Here is a 20,483-nt window from a genome sequence, read left to right as displayed (position 1 = left end):
ATATACTCTGGCTGGCCTCTGTTATTTTCTCCTACCGATAGGAACCCACTTAAGGACTCTATACGGGCTCTGGAATACCCCATAAGGGTAAGGGAGCAGTTTTTCTTGCCTGCTCAGAGTAGGTCCCAGGGGGGCTACCCATCTCTCTTCCTCCTCTTACCAACTTGCCAGATGCATCCTCATTGACTACCAACCTAGCCTTGATACTTGGGCAGCACCTGGTTCCGGTACACCTGCCAATTTGCATTACCTCTTTCTCTTCCCAACCACAAGCCCAGCTCTGCAAAAGCTTTATTTTCCATCTGTTGGCTCAGATCACCTGCATCATAACACCCCAACACTTTTACACCTCCCTATACTTCAGAAGTTGGCAAATCTCCCCCACCCCCATTCATTCTTTCTTTTTTATTACATTTTTTTGACAAAGTAATAATCATAAATAAGAATAAAAATGTGCACCCCACCACTGAGACCACTCCATTGCAACTATCCAAGCTCCCAAAATTTCAACACCTCTTGCGATGGTTTGACCCCTTTCCATTTTAACAGTACAAATTCTACAAACACCCTCCATATCTCCTTAAAATCATTCCTCCTGCATGTTCCCCGTCTTACCTTAATGGCACCCATTAATTTATCATTAATAGCTGTATCCCACACCTCTTTATACCATTCTTCTATTTTATATTCTGCTTGCCCCTTCCACTTCCTAGCTATCATAATTTGTGCTGCTGTCAATAAATTTGTGAGCAAGTCCTTCATAGCCTGTGAACCTTCCACCTCATCGTAAATTGATAATAATGCTACCTCTGAACTTTCGGTCAGCTTTAACCCAGTGATTTCTGCTATCTCCTTAGAACACCCTTTGGCAAAAAAAATTGTACATATTTACACTTCCACCACATGTGAACATCATTCCCTGTTTCCCGGCATCCCCTCCAACATAACACTGAGAGTTGGCTAATCTTGATCACCCCCAAGCGCCACATTCTGGGGCAGGGACAGGGCAAATGAAAGGCAAAAGTGAGAAGGGAAAATGTAACTTGCACCTTTGTTCAGTAGGCTAGCTCTACATGCAGTCACATGCCTAATAATACAGCTTCTGTAAATCCACGGACTGTGCCTGGAAAATAGGGACACTTGGAGGTCTGCGTTTGAGGAAGAAAAACACAAATGTTGCAGGGGAAACCCATGTCTAAAAAAACACAGATTGCTTCCCCCAAGCGAGTGTTAATAGTCTCTCAGTTTTTGTCAATCTTTGGTTTCACTTCTTCTGACTTTAGAGACTTGGCTTTTAGCATTATTCTCCCTCCTTGCTGTGGCCCACTTGATACTGAAACACCCCCACAATTCCTGCCTGTTTCTGAATTTGGCACGCAACTATCTGGGGCATGTGACCAGCTTGGTAGCACCAGGGCTCATTTCCTCCACTGAGTCCCAAACCAAGAGACGTTTAACCAATAACATTGGCATGGTGTGGCAGGCAGGGGAGAACACTGGCCACTGGGTAGTGTAGAAATTGTTCTGCAAGCATTAGCAAAAGCTGAGCAGGTTCTGCTAAAAGCAGGTTCTGCTAAACGCACAGTCAAATCAAATCAAATACCTTTATTGGCTTCCTGCAGCCAGTCAAAAGCCACACTTTGGTTTCCGAAAATTTTGGAAGTCGAACAGACTTCCGGAATGGATTCCATTAGTCTTCCAAGGTAAGAGTGTACTCCTAAACAGGTGTCTTTACTGAACAAATTCCTTATTTCGTTAGTTCTTTTGTCTTTATCCTAACAAGCCAATAACTTTCATAACAGGCAGAGGCCTTCCGTTCCCCAATTGGTTTCTTTGTAAGTCTATAGTTGTGTGAAAGGCTTATATTTTAGATTCCGTTTTAATGGGTGATCTCACCTCCTTACTCATTTGCCATCCTTTTCTTTCCTGCTTTCACACTGACGACTCATGCTTAATTGGTACCCAGGTGTGCACAGCTAGTTCAGTTGTTCATCAAGCGCTCGGGACAGTTTTCTATCCTGGTGAGATTAGGTACTGCCGAGTTCAGTGGGGGAGAATTAAAAAACCGTGACACAAAAAAAAATCCATTGCAACTTGATAGAGACACCTTCCCTGGAATGCAATCTAGGCTTATTTGTATATATTTTTTAAATTAAATTTTCTAAATTACATTTCAAAATATCCATTTAAACAACCCTAAATCAATGACTTAGCTTTTTTGGTGGTTCATTTTGCTTACCCTATATCCCTGCATAGTTTACATAAACTAAACCATTCAGTAATTCATTGTTACATCCATCAAAACATATTTACACTGTTGAATTTACATTAATGGTACCAGCGTTTTTAAACGAACAGCAATCTAGGTTTAAAGTGTGTCGCCTTGGTGGAATGTTTCCTAAACACAAGACAGATTGGGCTGCAACAACCTGCTGTTCCTATATGCCTATTTAGTGATATTTTATACCATTACAAGTGGATATGCGATTGCTGGCTTTGCCCCATATCTCACTAGCTGCCATACCAACTCAACCGTCAAGCAGAATGTTGTTTGTAGCTTTCTCACCACCTCAAGGGGGGAGGTCCTGACCATGGGGTGGGGTCCTGGCCATCTGCTCCAAAGTCTGGCTGGGATGGCACTGCTGTTGTCACAATAGTCTTGTGATGTAGTTTAGTCTGCTACCCGGCAGGATGACAACAAATGCAAGGTTGCCACTAGAAACAGGAGCCCAGTGCTTTGTGTCTATCCCTCCCAATATCTAGGGAAATGCTTGGATCCAATTGTTGAGAATGGGAATGAACGTTGTCTTATACTGCTTTAGGAAGAACACCATAAATGTGGTATTTTAAAGAAATGAAATGGCCTTGATGACCTGACTAATAACCTTAGAACTCTACATAATTCAGTTGTGATAATAATAATAATAATTAACAATAACAACAAAACCTCCCCTTTAGAAGAGGCATGGAATGGACTGCGGATCAAAGCCCCGTATAAATTTTGGCAACGACAAGAGAAAGTGCCCTTAAAATCACACATGGTTGGTTTTTTACACATAGATGTCTAGCTTGTATTTTTTTTTTAATTTAATATTTATTAGGATTTTCAAAAAACACACAACAAACAAGAACAAGAAATAAACAAAACAAAAGAGAAAAAAACAAACACAAAAATACAAAATATTCAAAACTAAACAACAATAAAAACACATAAAAGTTTCTGATACTTATTGTTCTTAACCTTATTTCTCAGACCTCCTCACACCTCCCCTTCTTGTATTCCCATTTAAATTGTCAGTTCAGCAAGTCCTTAACTTATTTCTTTACCTTAACTTATACATTTATTCTAACTTACTATTGTTTTACTTTCCTTCTTTTTTCCATTTCCTCCATTTATTTTTAACAATCTTATTTTCAATTAATTTAAAAAGAAAAAACCAATTTTACCTTATTAAAAACACACATCCATACTTATACCCCATTAATTATTCTTAAACCTTTTTCCTGAAGTCGACCGACATTTCCCTTCCACGATTTGCCCAATTTCCTTACCATTAACTAAATTATAAAAAACAAATTATCCTTATACACCCTTTAGATTCCCAACCTCCGCCCACCCTTTTCCCGGTTCCAGACCCCAACCAATGTCCATCAGTCTTTATGTTATTTATTTAGCCTGGAGATCTCACGTCCGAGGCCCTTATATCTCTCTCAGTTCCTTTCCGCCGGTCTCTTTGATGGTCCTTAATGTTAAGCCCCAAGTCTCGGAGGGGCTCCGGCCCAACAGAATCCATGTTGCTTCCAGCCAGTCCTCCATACTTAAAAGCAAAGCCTATGGGGTGCTCCAACTCTTGTTTCAGATTTCTTACAGATCCAAATGTCCCCAAAGCTCCAGCTTTCACCTTCAACCAATTTGTAATCCTCAGGTCTTCAGGTCTCCTCCCGAGGAGATCTTTCCATTTTCCAGATTCCCATTCAGACCAGGCTTTCCACATCCAATTTTTATTATCCTTTTTTGTCATCATGTCAGGCCTCATATTGTAACTCTCCTTTAACTCCTGCAAACCTCCTGCTCCTCCTTCATTTTCTTCAAAAACAACACATTGCTCCATCGTTTCTACGCTTTCAGTTTCATTTATTTGTTCAGTTAAATAGGCTTCCTGTTTCAAGTCCTTATCAGGCTCCAAGCTGTTGTTTACTGTCCAGTGTAATAATGATACGTTTGTAGACAAAGCATTGTATTCATCTTTCAAGTTTCCCAAGAGAACGAAAACTCTGTCTAGTTCTGCTTGGAATTTACATACTCCAGTCATTTTTGTAGTGTAATGTCCTTATTCCCCCTCTAGGGGGATTTTAGTTCCTTAATGTTCCTTTCAGCTCAAAACCAAAAGTCCAGTTATTTTGTATCAGCCCTCCTTGTTTTTAACAAAGTTGTACCAAATAAACCAGCAGAAACAGCAGAAACAATGTTTTCTTTTTCCAGCTGACAGCTAGCTGACTAACAGCTCACTTGACAGCTGTCAAAATCTTCCATACACCAGGCTTTCTCATAGGGCGTTCCCGGGTCTGGGGGGGGGGGTAAAATTTCAGTCCCCAAGTTCTTTTTATCCTCCAGTAAATCTTCTTATAGTGTCAAAACCGTGAAATCAAAATCTTTTCATTAAAAAAAACAAGAAGCAAATTCTTTCGACCTTAGCTGCTCAGTCCTTTGCTTTAAATTGTTTACAAAGAGGGGGGGTGACTTCCTTTTTAGCCCCTTCCCGCTCGTTCCAAATCCAGAATTAAAATTTTTTATAAAGTCCCAATCTCCGTATTACTCACGGGTTTATATTTTAGAGTCCAGTCGATCTTGGAAGAAGTTGGCGCTCTCTGTCTATGGCTTGCGGCTTCACTCCGTAGGCGAGGGAGTACTCTCAGCACCACGCCTCACCCTGCCTCCGTTCCGAAGCCTTTAAAAAGGCTCCGTCGCAGATTGGGGGGGCGCAAATGGTGCCCGCCGAGTCTCTGTGTTCACAGGCATCCGCGCCTGTGATTTTAAGGGTCCCCGCTTCGCCGCAGCGGCCAGACCCAGACGCTACGGAGCCGATTCCCTCCGGAGCTCGGAGGGAATCCGCCATTAAACAATGGCGCCAACCCGGAAGTCCCACATAGATGTCTAGCTTGTAGGGACACGGGTGGCGCTGTGGGTTAAACCACAGAGCCTAGGACTTGCCGATCAGAAGGTTGGCGGTTTGAATCCCCGCGACGGGGTGAGCTCCCGTTGCTCGGTCGCTGCTCCTGCCAACCTAGCAGTTCGAAAGCACATCAAAGTGCAAGTAGATAAATAGGTACCGCTCTGGCGGGAAGGTAAATGGCGTTTCCGTGCGTTGCTCTGGTTCGCCAGAAGTGGCTTAGTCATGCTGGCCACATGACCTGGAAGCTGTACGCCGGCTCCCTCGGCCAATAAAGCAAGATGAGTGCCCCAACCCCAGAGTCGGTCACGACTGGACCTAATGGTCAGGGGTCCCTTTACCTTTACCCTGTCTATCTTGTATAAAACCCAGTAGCTCTCCTATGTGTTGGAGAGGGTGTCCCACTTTTGGGACATAAAGACATATGTGGTGGGAGTGTTCAAAAATAGAAAAATTCTGGGAAAATGTCTTTGCAGAGATATCTTGGATTACAAGGCAGATAGTTCCTATGTCCCTAGGACTGGCATTGCTTAATTTGTTCAGTCAGGGACTCACCAAGAATTAGAAATAAAGATCTAGTAACCCATTTATTGACCACAACAAGAACAACCATAGCCAGAACATGGAAAACACTGCAACTGTTGAACATGGATAAGTAGTATGAAGCAGTCTGGCAGACAAAGCTTTGTTGGAAAAGCTAGCATGGAAATTCCAGGTAGAAAGAGGCCAAAACAAAAACGATAACTTCTATGCAGTATGGGGCAATTTTATTGAACACACAGGTAGTGAGGCACATGGGGGAGTAGTGTTTGGGGTGGGTAACATAGTTTGGAATACTTGAAATATACATTTTAACCTTTCAAATTGTTGCAGATATAATGTATTCCTTCCATTTAATGAGATTGGAGCAGATGATGTGTTATTTTCTGGTTTTTAAGATTATGAGAATGTTTGAAATATATGCTATGGCAATGAAACTATTTTTAAATGGGGGGGGGGAGAAACTCACCTTCCCTTTAACACCAATGATCTGGCAGTTGTTTTCTGAACCCTGGGTGATTTTTTTTTAATGAATAGGGTTAAAGAAAGACAGAAGTGGAGAACATAAAGGTGCTTCTGTTGAAGGCTCAATGGATACTTAATTGGCGGCTTTTCCAAATGATGAGGGACACAAAAGAAGTCCTTTAACTTGGACTGAGGAGTCCCATGGACTGCAAGAAGATCAAACGCATCCATTCTTAATGAAATCAGCCCTGAGTGCTCACTGGAAGGACAGATCGTGAAGCTGAGGCTCCAGTACTTTGGCCACCTCATGAGAAGAGAAGACTCCCTGGAGAAGACACTGATGCTGGGAAAGATGGAGGGCACAAGGAGAAGGGGGCGACCAAACTGCGGGAGGTAGTGGAGGACAGAGGTGCCTGGCGTGCTCTGGTCCATGGGGTCACGAAGAGTCGGACACGACTAAACGACTAAACAACAAAGAGGAGGACACACAACAAAAAGGGAAGTTGGAGGAGAGGACTCCCTGCATGAAAGGCAGTATCTTCCAGGGTGAGAGACTGGGAGAAGTAGACTCCCAGGTGGGAGATGGGAAGATCTGTATGTGGATAAATATATGATATAAATATGGTGAAGGGCCCTACATGTAATAATAATAATTTATTTATACCTCACCCATCTGGCTGGGTTTCCCCAGCCACTCTCGGCTACTCCCAACAGAATATTAAAAACGATAAAACATCAAACATTAAAAACTTCCCTAAACAGGGCTGCCTTCAGATGTCTTCTAAAAGTCAGATAGTTGTTTATTTCCTTGACATCTGATGGGAGGGCGTTCCACAGGGCGGGCGCCACCACCGAGAAGGCCCTCTGTCTGTAACTTCACTTCTCGCACGGAGGGAACCACCAGAAGGCCCTCAGAGCTGGACCTCAGTATCCAAGCTGAACGATGGGGGTGGAGACGATCCTTCAGGTATACTGGGCCGAGGCCGTTTAGGGCTTTAAAGGTCAGCACCAATACTTTGAATTGTGCTTGTTAATGTACTGGGAGCCAATGTAGGTCTTTCAGGACCGGTGTTATATGGTCTCTCTCTCTTTAGGTTTTTTAAAAAAAATTATTCTCATTCCGTAGTCTAGTTTGATTCTTACTGTATTTTATCTCAAAAACTGTCAGTATTTAAAAACGAAAAATAATGGACACCTTCATTCACCAAAGCTCCAACCTCCCCAGTGTGCCTTTCCACTTTGGCACCCAAGATTAAAAGTAGTCAAATTGCACCCCTCACCATAAAATTCTGCAGTAACTAACTCTTTGCTTCCCTTTAGTGATGCTCTGGTTGTAACACTGTATGAGACTGCCCCACTTGGCCTAATGGTAAGGCCAGTCATGTATCCAGTCTTTGCCCAAGTGCCAGAATTTAACAGGTCCTTACTTGGAGTAAGTGCTTACCCCGTTATGTACTTCTCACCTCACCTTTCGCCTGACCTACACTCCAACCAGATGTAGCACAAAATTATGCTTCACACTCATACACTGAATCTCAAAGTGGTCTTTTTCTGGCTTTAAAGTAACACCAAAGTTATTGAAGGTGGAGAAGCATTCTCAAGCAGAGCACTCAAATATGAATTGCAAATGATTTAATTTACCCCAGTTGCAGACTTTGGGATCTGTTGAGGACAGAACTGCAGACTTTTCTCCATCCCATTATAAGTCTCATAGAATTACTGAAGAAGGAGCGGTGCTTGCCTCTCTTTTTGCCCATAGACTTTCTGCGAAGCATATTCCATGCTCTTATTATTTTTAAAAGGTTTAATGTGTTTATAAAAGTCTTTGCCCAGAATCAGTGCAATTTGATCTTTCTGGTTTGGGCTTTAATAGTCTGCTGGCACTATTAAAAACAAACAGAACCCTTAAAGGTCACAAGAAGGGCAGAATTACAGGAAACGGCAGTAGTTTGTCATTTGTACGCTGGTCCATGCGTAAGGCTAGCTGGGTTTCTCATAGCCCTTCATGCCAGCATCTCCTAGGGCCTAGGGCCTGCGTCATCCTAGCCTGCATATAAAAGACAAGATGTGATGGCCTGGGATTGGGACTCGGATGCTGAACCTGAGGGATCCCAGCCTGCACAGAAGTCCCCGCCTCCAGAACCAGCTGAGCCGGGGCTGGGGCATGAGCCTGAAGGGCCCTCACCTGTGCTGGATCCTCAGGTGCAGGCATCAGCTGAGTCTGCTCTGGCTCCTGAGGGGATGGAGGACCCATTGCCTGCAGGTGCTCCACTCTCAGCCCCGTCAGAGGAAGCTGAGGTTGCCTCTGGGTCCGGTAACCCTCCAGCCTCTCCTGAGCTGCAGAGGCTCAGGGCAGAGAGGCGGAGGGAACTAAGTTCCCGCAGGAGGAGTGCTTGCCTCCAGGCCAGGAGAGGCGAGTCACCTGTGGACCGGGGCCGCCCTATGCCTCGGGGCAGATAAAAGCCGGCCAGCCCCAGTCCCAAGTTGCGGGAGCAACATTGTTGGAAGCCAGTTCCTGCCTGGACCCTGTCCTGCTTTCCTGCCAGAGCTCCTGACCTCACCTAACTCCCTGCCCTGCTCTCAGCTTTGACGGACTACCTCCATCCTGCACCTTCGACCTCGGACTGGACTCGGACCTCGCCTCACGGTTAACCCACGGGACCAGCACACAAGAGCACTTTGTATCATGTGCTAGTGCTGTTGTTACGGAGAACTAGAAAGTGCTGCCAGCCCACCTGGCAAACTACCTGTTGCTCTGGACCCATATTTGCAAAGATTTAAATGGACAATGGAAATTGGCACATCTGTGCTAAGTTTTAATGGTTTTTACCATGAAGTACACACAGCCAAGGATGTTTCCAAAGTGCTTTTCTGTGGTCCCATTTCAGTGCTGCGGCACACAACTGGGAACAAGAGATATGTTCCTTTTCTGAAAAGGCAGGAATCCTTTCCTCTGGGACCTTCTTGTGCTGAAAGTAAACAAGCTGTATAGGCTTTATTCAGGGCAGAACCTCAAGAGGCCCCAAAGGTCGAGTGAGCACGTGGGGGCACCAGCCTGTCCAATCTGTCAAATAAGAACTGACCTATAGCTCCCCTGAAACCACAGTTCTGACGCAGTTCTTCCGGGACAGCACCACTTTGGTGGAAGCACAATTTGATGCTTCCCGTTACCTATTACATAGCTAGTACATCAGAGAGAGGCTAGACTTCTCGTGTGCATGCTCACTGTCCATTCAATCACGCTGCTTGTGTCGCTTTACACAAACTCTATGGTATTGATTTCCCATAAGCTAACATTACAAAATGAAACATCGGATTTCCCATCTGAAAACAGGACTTCCTCACTAAACTGCTTCAGGACGTTGTAAGCTGGAAGCAACAGACACATTTAAACAGCCTGAGCAAGTGAACAATCAAAAGCAGAGACACAATTCAGGGGAGTTTTGACTTGCTCTCCTGCAGGTTGTGCTCAGAAACGTTACCCTTTCCCCTCCACCTCTTATTTCTTATTCATTTAAGTGGCACAATTTACAGGGGGAAAGGCAAGTCTAATTGTTCAAGAGGAAGCATGGACAGATGATACAGAAACTTGGTGTACGGCGCCATCTAATGCCAAGATTTAAAAAATAAATGTATTTGCTTTACGACAGGGAGGGGGGAACCTGGGTCACGGCAAGATGTAGTGGCTGCTCACATCGGTTCCTTTATTCCGCGGGCCATTCCCCTGCAGCGAAGAAAACAGGACAGCAGCTTTGGCAAGCACAGGGTCAGTCACCCTGGTATAACACCAAAGGAAGGCCACTTCTGTGAAACATCCAAATGCCAACTTAAAATAGTCCAGGAGCAAAAATCACGTCTCCCTTTGAGGCTTTCGAAATTTGCTTTGGAGAAAAACCCTCGGCACGGCCAGGCCTTCCTTCTTGTTCACCGTCTCTCGCAGCACGTATTCATTGACCACCTGCTCAAACCCCACGGATAGGAAAAGTTCAGCCAAGAAATCTGAAGAGAAGAAAGATAAAGCAGTCATCCAGCGTAGGTGGAAGCGTGAACGTGAGATGGCAGTGTGTAACTACGCAGGCTCCTCTTCTCAAACCAGCCCTGCCCAGAGCCTTTGCATTTTAATAGCATTAGAAGCCCCAGGTAACGAGAAGGTTTTGCAGCAGGCAACTAAGACTTCAAAAGTCACAAGAAAGAGCGTTGGGGCAGTTCTCAAGCATCAGCCCCTAGACTTCATTTGCTGAAGAAATCACAATTGTCCTGAGAACAAAGAAGAATGGCAGCAAAAACTGTTGGAATTTGCAGAAATGGCAAAACTTACCGGAAGAATAAGAAATCAAGATGAAAGAGTTTTTAATTTAGAATGGAAATCGTATATTGGATATTTTAAAAATGATTGTAAACAGATCAAATCGTTAGCAGGGTTAATGTAAAGACGTGCAGTGATATAAAACTAATTTTGATTGTTCTGGGCAAATAATAACTAGGTTTAACTTGGAGATGCAACAAATGTATTACGTATAAAGATAGGTAACCGCAGAAAGGGAGGGAGGTCGAAACAGGGTACTGAAATTTGATGTAAAATTATTTTATTGTTTGAGGTAAAATGGGGAAGGAAAGACTCAAGAGAATTTAGGAATAGTGAAAAGTAATTAGAGAAGCACAAAAAAACCCCATGCACAGTACCAATATGAAATGACTATTGAATCCCATGACTTATACTTATTGGAATGCCACAAGACCATACAAGTGGAGATTTAAAACCCAGCTTGTATTCAGTTTTTTTATGGTTTTTGTATTTGTTTTGATTACACTTTTATTGTTAATCGCTTTGAGATGTTTCACCGGAAGCGATTCATAAAGTAACTGGGAGGGAAATGAAATAAAAATGCAATAGTTCTGGGAAGCAAAGTGTAAACAAAGGCGAAGGACTCACCATCTGTGAAAAAGTATGACCTGGTTCCATCCTGTCTGACGTAGAAGTTTTCTCCAAGCTTGTTAGTAGACTTAAACCGCAGCATAGCATGATCATAGAGGCCATAATCTCTGAACAGCACACATTTGCCTGGTTTTAACACCTGACAAATAAGTAACACAAAAATGAAATGGACATTATAAAACAGAAACATGGCACTACATCTAAAAATGGAATATTGTATGTCCTGAGGCTCAGCTGTTTCAGATATATTTTTACAGCACATCAAACGCACTGGTCATTTTACTCCTACCATTACAAGGTACTTGGAAAAAACTTTTCTCTGAATGTTCCAATCATAGTTTTTTCCAGTGCTATTTATAGCATCTAGATCAAGGGAAGTAATAGTGCCACTGTATTCTGCTCTGGTCAGACCTCACCTGGAGTACTGTGTCCAGTTCTGGGCACCACAGTTCCAGAAGGACACTGACAAACTGGAACGTGTCCAGAGGAGGGCAACCAAAATGGTCAAAGGCCTGGAAACGATGCCTTCTGAGGAACGGCTAAGGGAGCTGGGCATGTTTAGCCTGGAGAAGAGGAGGTTAAGGGGTGATATGATAGCCATGTTCAAATATATAAAAGGATGTCACATAGAGGAGGGAGAAAGGTTGTTTTCTGCTGCTCCAGAGAAGCGGACACGGAGCAATGGATCCAAACTACAAGAAAGAAGATTCCACCTAAACATTAGGAAGAACTTCCTGACAGTAAGAGCTGTTCGACAGTGGAATTTGCTGCCAAGGAGTGTGGTGGAGTCTCCTTCTTTGGAGGTCTTTAAGCAGAGGCTTGACAACCATATGTCAGGAGTGCTCTGATGGTGTTTCCTGCTTGGCAGGGGGTTGGACTCGATGGCCCTTGTGGTCTGTTCCAACTCTATGATTCTATGATTCTATTTTTCGGGGGGGGAGGACAGGGGTATGCATACCCCTAAGCATTTTGTGAGTCTTTGTACTTTTGTCCATTTACTGTATTTATTTCCCCCCGATTTGAACTATAAAATGGTGATTTTCTTGAGTCAAAATGAGAGTACCCCTAAACTTAAAAAAAAAGAAAAGAAAAAAGGTTTTATCCAAGTACAGTGGTACTTTGGTTCTCAAACTTAATCCATTCCGGGAGTCTCTTCGACTCCCAAAACCATCCGAAAACGAAGGCGCGGCTTCCGATTGGCTGCAGGACCTTCCTAAGGTAAAGGTAAAGGGACCCCTGACCATTAGGTCCAGTCGTGGCCGACTCTGGGGTTGCGGCGCTCATCTCACTTTATTGGCCGAGGGAGCTGGTGTACAGCTTCCGGGTCATGTGGCCAGCATGACTAAGCCGCTTCTGGCAAACCAGAGCAGTGCATGGAAACGCCGTTTACCTTCTCGCCAGAGCGGTACCTATTTATCTACTTGCACTTTGACGTGCTTTCGAACTGCTAGGTTGGCAGGAGCAGGGACCGAGCAACAGGAGCTCACCCCGTCGCGGGGATTCGAACCGCCGATCTTCTGATCGGCAAGTCCCAGACTCTGTGGTTTAACCCACAGGGCACTCCAGCAAAAATCATTTCGGATGTTCGGCTTCTGAAAAACATTCGCAAACAGGAACAATTACATCCAGGTTTGCGGCATTTGGGAGCCAAGCCATTCGAGTACCAAGGTACCACTGTAAAGGTTTATAGGACTGGGTTTGGACCCCAGTGATACACAAGACATTTGGTGCCCTGCATATCTTGTTGCCTTTGCTCAGTGACTAGCATAGCTGAAATTAAACAAAATAGGGCTTTTGAACTGCCCAGATTTCCAATTTTTTTTACTTTTTAGTGAAGGCATACATAGTCCTGACAAAGCTACCCCATGCCCTTATTTCTCATTACGCATTTCAGTAGCTCAGCTGGGCACCAATGTATTTTGGAGGAAGGGGGCCACAGCGTGCAAACAAGTGGCAACTTTTCGGAGCTGACATGTTTGAGGATTTTATGGTAGATTGATTAAAATGCAATCTTACTTACTTTATAAAGATTGTGCAAAACCAGATGCATCTTCTCAGGATGAACAGCAGACAGCACAAATATTAAGGTCACAACATCCACGGAATCTGACGGCACATTTTCCAAAATGTCGTCTTTGGTAAGGTCACACTGGAATGCTTTGCATCTCTGGGCATCATACAAAGGGTTTTGCTATGAAGTGAAAAGGTTTTTTTCTGAGAAACATTTGCAATCAAATGCTCTGATTTCACTTGCTGAAATGAAGACTTTTTTAAAAGGGCCCCAGGAAAGCATGAAACAGCAAGAGAACAATCATTTCTATCCCTTTGTGGCACAGATATACCACAAACATGTCACTAAATCAAGGTTTTAGATAGTATATTATAGTATAGTACAGTCGTACCTTGGAAGTCAAACGGAAACCAAATTGCGGCTTCTGATTGGCGGCAAGAAGCTCCTGTCACCAATCAGAAGCCACGGAAGGCCCGTCACACGTTCGACTTCCAAAAATAGTTTGCAAACAGGAACAGTCACTTCCGGGTTTGCGGCATTCAGGAGCCAAAACGTTTGAGAACTAACTGCTTTTGAGAACTAACAACTAGCTTTACCAGCGGTCAGAATCACTGTGGCAAGAATAGTCAAGGAAGTCCCGTACTGTTCACGGAGTTATCATACCATCAGCCTTTTGGGGTCATGGTCAATATCTTGGACAAGTCACTTTTAATAAACTGATCATTTGAAAACCTGTCTTCACATATGCTAGACTGACTTGTTATAAATCTTCAAAATTCAAAAATACCTTTTCTTTAAAAACCATAATAAAAAAAGGATAGATAGAATCTTTGCCCCCGGTTTTTGAAATTATTGGAAGATATGTCTGCACCCCAAAACCTTGCAACAATCTCTTCCCTGACATTTTCATATTAGAAAGGAATTTATGTAATCATTATAATGTCACAGATATACATGAGTTAAGGTTAGTCAACATATGCAGTATGATAAAAGAGCACAGGAATACAGTGGAACCTCAGGTTACATACGCTTCAGGTTACAGACTCTGCTAACCCAGAAATAGTGCTTCCGGTTAAGAACTTTGCTTCAGGATGAGAACAGAAATTGCGCTCTGGTGGCGCGGCAGCAGCAGGAGGCCCCATTAGCTAAAGTGGTGCTTCAGGTTAAGAACAGTTTCAGGTTAAGAACGGACCTCTGGAACGAATTAAGTACTTAACTTGAGGTACCACTGTATATATTTTTCTTCTGTTTATCTGAGCACATTCTGCTATACACTGATTATGGTTGCAGAAACTTATGTGGCTAAAACAAGGGAGACTATTGCCACACCAGCCTTAACCAAAGTTGACCATGGAAAACTTGATGTTGTAGTTGTGAAGATTTTCAGACTTCCATTTTTGCTGAAATTTCTCTCTTGCACAGCTACTAAAGGTTCAGGAGCCCTGTCCTCTTGTGCTACCCAGGCTACCCTGTCTCTCTGCACAGAAGGTGACTGATTTCTTTTCAAGCCTCCGATTCAATATTTGCAGTCATATGATGCCTACTTTTTTACAACAATTCAGTGTTTGTGCCTGCTGATCTCAACGTGAAATAGGGAAGAAAGGAAACCATGACTGGGACTCAATGCCATACATTGTGGAATTCAAGAGTAAGTATTCATCACTGATCATGTAATCAAATACAAAGGTAGGAAGAGTTAATAACTTTATTCGGTTAGCCTGATGTAACAATCACTCTCCAGAAATTGTTATGTCGGGCTAACCAAATGTGTAAATGAATAATAACTGGGAACAGCCGTGTAGTAAACCCTACACAACATATGTAGGAACCCCTAATTGGCAAAATCTGTCCTCCTCTTTTCCCTCATTTCTTTTATCATTCACTTTTTAAAAAGAGGGATATACTATTTTCCCTTTTCAAAGAACATTTAGGCAACGGCCACTTGCGCAATGAAGAGAGAGTAAGACAAACATCTCACCAACCTTTACATATTCCACAGCTCGGGGAGAGAAATCACAGGCATAAGCAAAGATATTCAAATCCTCTTCTAAAAGTGGAAACAAACAATTCCCGACACCGCAGCCTGCTTCAAGGATGGTGAGTTTCTGATCCTCAAACTGTTTGGGAGAGTAACAATTGCATTTGATATATCTTTCCAGAGCGAAATGCATCATGAAAAAGCTGCAATGTTTTCAGAAACAAGGTCCACACATATTATTCACATTGCAGTGCTAAGTTTTATCACCCTGGAAATCATTTGTTTACAATAAAAACAAAGCCAAGAAAGGGATGCACCTCTTCATTGTAGTCATCGCTTTCGGGTCTCCATGAGGGCACAATCCTCTTTTGTGTGCTTCATTTGTGTGTGTGTGTGTGTGTGTTTTTGCTGTGTTGCTACTGCGGAAAAACAGGGTACAAGGTTGTTGTTGCAGATGCTTAAAGGGACCCCTGACCATTAGGTCCAGTTGTGGCCGACTCTGGGGTTGCGGCGCTCATCTTGCTTTATTGGCCGAGGGAGCCGGTGTACAGCTTCCAGGTCATGTGGCCAGAATGACTAAGCCGCTTCTGGTGAACCAGAGCAGCGCACGGAAGTGCTGTTTACCGTCCCGCTGGAGTGGTACCTATTTATCTACTTGCACTTTGACATGCTTTCAAACTGCTGGGTTGGCAGGAGCAGGGACTGAGCAACGGGAGCTCACCCCATTGTGGGGATTCAAACCGCCGACCTTCTGATCAGCAAGTCCTAGGCTCTGTGGTTTAACCCACAGTGCCACCCACGTTCCTGTTGCAGATGCTTACGGGCAGCTATTCAGGATGACAGCCTGTTTGGGTTGGAGAGCAGGGGTGAAAGGCGTTAAGTTGTTCATAGGCCAACAGAGTCTGTTGGTACAGAGTGGGCCCTCTTTATGTGGCAGACCAAGGGAGAGTGCTTATATTGTGATGGAGTTGCTCATATGTTTATGTTATATGCTGGACCTGTTTTTACATGTTCTGTAATTTTTACACATTGTTATATTTACTTTGTATATTTTTTATTGTTGTTTTTTTATTTTTTACAGAGCAGTATTGTCCCCTCTCTGTAATTGAAATATCCAATTAAGAGCAGGTTATAAATACTACTAATCACAACAAGAACATCATCTCTTACTATGATTTAAGCTGTATGATGCACTGTGATTTCACAATGAAAACATCTGTATAAACAGACTGGCTTATCCACACCTCCCCTTGTTCTGCTGCTACCGTCACCCTCCTGGGGAAAAAACTGTTCTTTAGTGCTCAATCAGATCTAATAGGAATCTGGGTTTCCCCCAGACTGCCATTTGTTGTGATGCATTACATATTTTATCTGCTGTAAGCAGCCCAGCGTGGCTGGGGAAACCCAGCCAGATGGGCAGGGTATAAAATCATCATCATCATCATCATCATCATCATTGCCCAACAGATACAATCTTCCAAGCAAATTAGGTTCCAAACCACCTCTGTGGGGGTAAAATGGGCAGCTATGTCTCCTACAGTAATACTGTGATTCCCAGCAGTCCCCCATTGAAACACTAACCAGATTTATCCCTACTTAGTGTCAACATCAGACCCTCCCAGGTCATTCACTAATCTATACTGGAGGCATCTGGAATACTATTGTCCTGATTTCTTTTTTTTGGGGGGGGGGGGAGTAATTCTAATACTGACTTATCCTGCAATCATTGCAGGGATTCCAGTGTACAATGTCTAGGATTTGTTAGATGACATATTATGTAATTCTGATTAAATAAAATACACCATAACCGTCTAGAGGAAGGAGGTCATTGGAGCTGAATGAAGCATTTGTGCAAAGGATTGCAATGTACAATTTCCGCAGAAATGGGAAGTTCTGTTTATGTGAGCAGGACCTTTGCATGCTAAGTAACCGACTGGCATCAGCAAAAATATATGAGGAGTTGCCAAATCAAGTTTTACCATAGTAACTGCCTGGGCAGCATCATGGACACAGCAAGGTGCATCTACGTACCTATTGCATTCATGCAAAATTTTACATAAATTAAGATGGAACAAAGATTGGCTAGGGCTTTCCAGCTCACAAAAAAAAACACCCCATTTCTACTGTAGCTCTTGCTTTCCCTCTGATGCTCTAGCATGCATAATGACACTCACTTCACGGCATGCTTTTAATTCTTCAAACTCTCTTGTTGTCCAGTGCCTGTCCTTGAAAAAGTTGGTGCTGTTCCTTTTGTAAAACAGATCCCAGTTCTTCTGTGCTTCCTTCTCTAGTTTCTGTTGTTTGAAGTCAGAGACTAAGACCTGTTCTCTGGCCAGTTTTTCGGCTTCTTCGGGGCTAAGAATTCTTGCTTTGTGCCCTCTCTTTTGGAATGCCCCGTCTTCACAAGCTGAGATGGTCACATCAAGCTGAGCAACAGGCGATTCACCCTGCAGAGGCCTGGAGTCGGTCATCTTAATTAAGGAGGACCCTGGAGATTCAGAGTTGCTTTATTCTTCAACTACCACAATTATCTGTTCAGAAAAGAACTAGACTGAGAAGGACAATAAGGACAAAGTTAGCATTTTTCATCTTTCGCTGGACATGTTACAAAATGATAAAGGGGCCCTTGAAATGCGTCGTACCATCACCTTTGGAAAATGTAGTTGAATTTTTTTTTTAAACAGAATGAACAAGCTCTGAGAACCTTACTCAAGGTACAAGAAGAAATCTATCCCTACCAGGATAGATTGGTGTACAACTTTTAGAAGACATCTGAAGGCAGCCCTGTTTAGGGAAGTTTTTAATGTCTGATGTTTTATCATGTTTTTAATATTCTGTTGGGAGCCGCCCACAGTGGCTGGGGAGACCAGGCCAGATTGGCAGGGTATAAGTAATAAAATTATTATTATTGTTGTTTGAAGGTTAATGTCAATTCTAAATGGGAAAGGACATCAAGGTCCCAGAATTCATTTCCCATATAATCTCACTGTTTTCCTATCATCTGAATGTAGTTTCCCAACTTTCATATGAAACTGAAGATCAAGGTGCTCGACACACCTGGAATATGCTCTCTCTCCTACTACTACTACACCTAGCAGGCCAGATGATAAAATATTTTTCCCCCTTGATCTAGGAATGTAAAGGAAGAGTACATGGAAGGAGTCCATCAGAGCCACAAAGCAGTTATGGCAGCAAATGAGATAACAAGTCTTTACGATTTGGTGGGTGGGCATGCGTATTTTACAGTAACACCAGAGGGAGCTGGCTAGCTGCAGTGTGTTTAAAGATTTCTTTCCTTCAAAGCATCTTTCCTTCAACGAGGGTCTTAGCAAACCACTTAACAATTTCTCCATCTGTTTGCTACAGCAGCTGCACTGCACAGGGTGAGGTTTTTTTTTTATTGTATTTTTATTGCTACTTTTACTCCTTAGAGTTATCTTGCATTTTATAGCATTGCAATTTGCATTCCACAAACTGCAGCACAATAAAATACAATGCAAAAAACAAAACAAAACGAGCAATAAAAATAAAACAATTAAAAACCAATATGTGTTTTTAATGCCGTGGATGTGCTGTTGCCTGTCTTCAACTGCAAAGCCATGGACCACCTGAATGAAACAGACCATAGCTTGGGAACCCCTGATCTAGGATAGGGGTCAGAAACCTGTGGCCCTCCAGATGTTGCCAGACTCCAACTCCCCACTGACAGGGATGCTGGGAGGGAGCCAGAGTCCAACAACATCTGGAGCATTGCAGGTTCTCCATTCCCTTCCTTTCTCAAACTTGGCTCTCCAGCTGTTGTCGGACTACAACTCCCATCATCTCTGACCACTGGTCTTGCTAGCAAGGGAAGATGTGAGTTGTAGTCTGAAAAACAGCTGGAAACACAAAGCTAGGTGGCTCCATGATCCCAACTTGGCCCTGATCAACTGCCTACTGTTCCACTTCACAGGAAAACACATCCCTGTTGGTGGTGGGCACATGAAGCTCACTTGCGGAGCCTTCCCCATCCCCCAATTTCTTTTCTTTTTTTACAGTAATTTTTATTTGGTTTCGCAAGTATTAAGTTTATAACAATCCAAATTACATCCGTATTTCGAGATTCCACCAAATCTCTTGACTTCCCACCTTCCGCTCCATGCGTCCTATTGTACACGCTCTCAACTGCATATTATTTCATAACGCCTATTTTGTATCTTTCCAAATTGTCCATGATATTCGCTACGTTACAAGTGTTGTTAAAATCCTGCTAATGTTTTCATCTGCTTACAGTGGTCTCCTAGACCCATTCCCCAATTGCAGCCCACTTCACAGGAAAACACATCCCTATTTCAATCCCAAGCTGCTACGCTCGGCGCCGCTATAGTCACCGAATCACAGAGTTGGAAGGGACCCGCAAGGGTCATCTAGTCTGACCCGCAGCAAGGCAGGCATTTCAACTAAAGCACCCATGACAGGGGGCCCAATTAGGCAGCTTCATTACAGTATTGCCTTTTTACCCCCCATCTCCTTGGGTCTTGAGTGCCACCCACCAACCTACCGTCAGGGGTCCAAATAGCCCTGCGGGCGGTTCCCCCCCCAAAGGACGCAGAGCTGTAAGGGCGCAATATAAGAATAATTTCTGAAACCTGTGGCACTCTGGACATGCTCAGAAGCCGCATAATTCCCCGAGCCGTAAGGGCGCAAAATAATAAGAATAATTTCCTAAGTCCGGGCCACTCTGGACATGCTCAGAGGCTGCGTTCCTCCCCGAGCTGTAAGGGCGCAAAATAAGAATAATTTCTGAAGCCCGTGGTGTTCTGGACATGCTCAGAGGCCGCCTTACTCCCCGAGCTGTAAGGGCGCAAAATAATAAGAATAATTTCCTAAGTCTGTGGTGCTCTGGACGTGCTCAAGAGGCCGTGTTCCTCCCAAGCCGTAAGGGCGCAAAATAAGAATAATTTCCTAAGTTTGCTGTGCTCTGGACGTGCTCAGAGGCCGCGTTCCTCCCCGAGCTGTAAGGGTGCAAAATAAGGTTAATTTATGAATCCCGTGGCGCTCTGGACGTGCTCAGAGGCCGCGTTCCTCCCAAGTCGTAAGGGCACAAAATAATAAGAATAATTTCCTAAGTCAGCGGTGCTCTGCACATGCTCAGAGGCCGCGTCCCTCCCTTTCCCCTCCCTGCAAAGCGTCTCTCGGGGGCTTCGGCGGCCACGAGGGAGCGCGGCCTGTGCTGGGCCTAGCGGCGGCTGAGGCCTACCTTCTCTCTCCCCTCAGGCGCGGAGCGCTTTCCCGGTCACACGCCGCCGCCGCCGCCTCCTGGCAGCCCGGAAGAGGGAGAGCAGGAGGAGAAGAAGGCCCGGGCGGGCCTTGGTCGTCGTTGTTGCCGGCGAAGGAGCCGCC

The 20,483-nt window shown here is 43.9% G+C and overlaps 1 protein-coding gene across 5 annotated transcripts; it reads right to left on the bottom strand.

The window, feature by feature from the left end:
- Positions 1-1,042: 1,042 nt before the first annotated feature.
- On the bottom strand, positions 1,043-20,437 carry METTL6 (methyltransferase 6, methylcytidine). Of its 5 annotated transcripts, none has more exons than XM_053359174.1 (6): positions 20,341-20,437; positions 17,276-17,652; positions 15,106-15,240; positions 13,133-13,303; positions 11,110-11,251; positions 1,043-2,034 (listed from the first exon to the last, which is right to left on the bottom strand). In XM_053359174.1, exons 2-6 carry the CDS (start codon positions 17,570-17,572, stop codon positions 1,982-1,984), a joined length of 798 nt encoding a protein of 265 aa, XP_053215149.1. In that variant the 5' UTR covers positions 17,573-17,652; positions 20,341-20,437; the 3' UTR covers positions 1,043-1,981. The 5 variants fall into 5 exon arrangements, with proteins under 5 accessions (XP_053215149.1, XP_053215147.1, XP_053215150.1 ...); XM_053359172.1 differs by lacking the exon at positions 1,043-2,034 and adding an exon at positions 8,980-10,175; XM_053359175.1 differs by lacking the exon at positions 1,043-2,034 and adding an exon at positions 8,980-9,900.
- Between the last annotated feature and the right edge of the window lie 46 nt (positions 20,438-20,483).

This window comes from Podarcis raffonei, chromosome 12, assembly GCF_027172205.1.
Source record: "Podarcis raffonei isolate rPodRaf1 chromosome 12, rPodRaf1.pri, whole genome shotgun sequence".
In the NCBI taxonomy this organism is placed as follows: Eukaryota; Metazoa; Chordata; class Lepidosauria; order Squamata; family Lacertidae; genus Podarcis; species Podarcis raffonei.
The sequence above is the reverse complement of the archived record's forward strand: the minus strand, read 5'-3'. Positions and strand labels throughout refer to the sequence as shown.

Bases quoted from the DNA above. Each gene is read 5' to 3' on its own strand.
- METTL6 (XM_053359172.1), bottom strand. From the start codon at position 17,572: ATGACCGACTCCAGGCCTCTGCAGGGTGAATCGCCTGTTGCTCAGCTT. The intron at 15,241-17,275 runs GTGAGTGTCATT...TCTCCCAAACAG, and splicing joins AATTAAAAGCATGCCGTGAA to TTTGAGGATCAGAAACTCAC. The intron at 11,252-13,132 runs GTAAGTAAGATT...CTTATTTGTCAG, and splicing joins TTTTGCACAATCTTTATAAA to GTGTTAAAACCAGGCAAATG.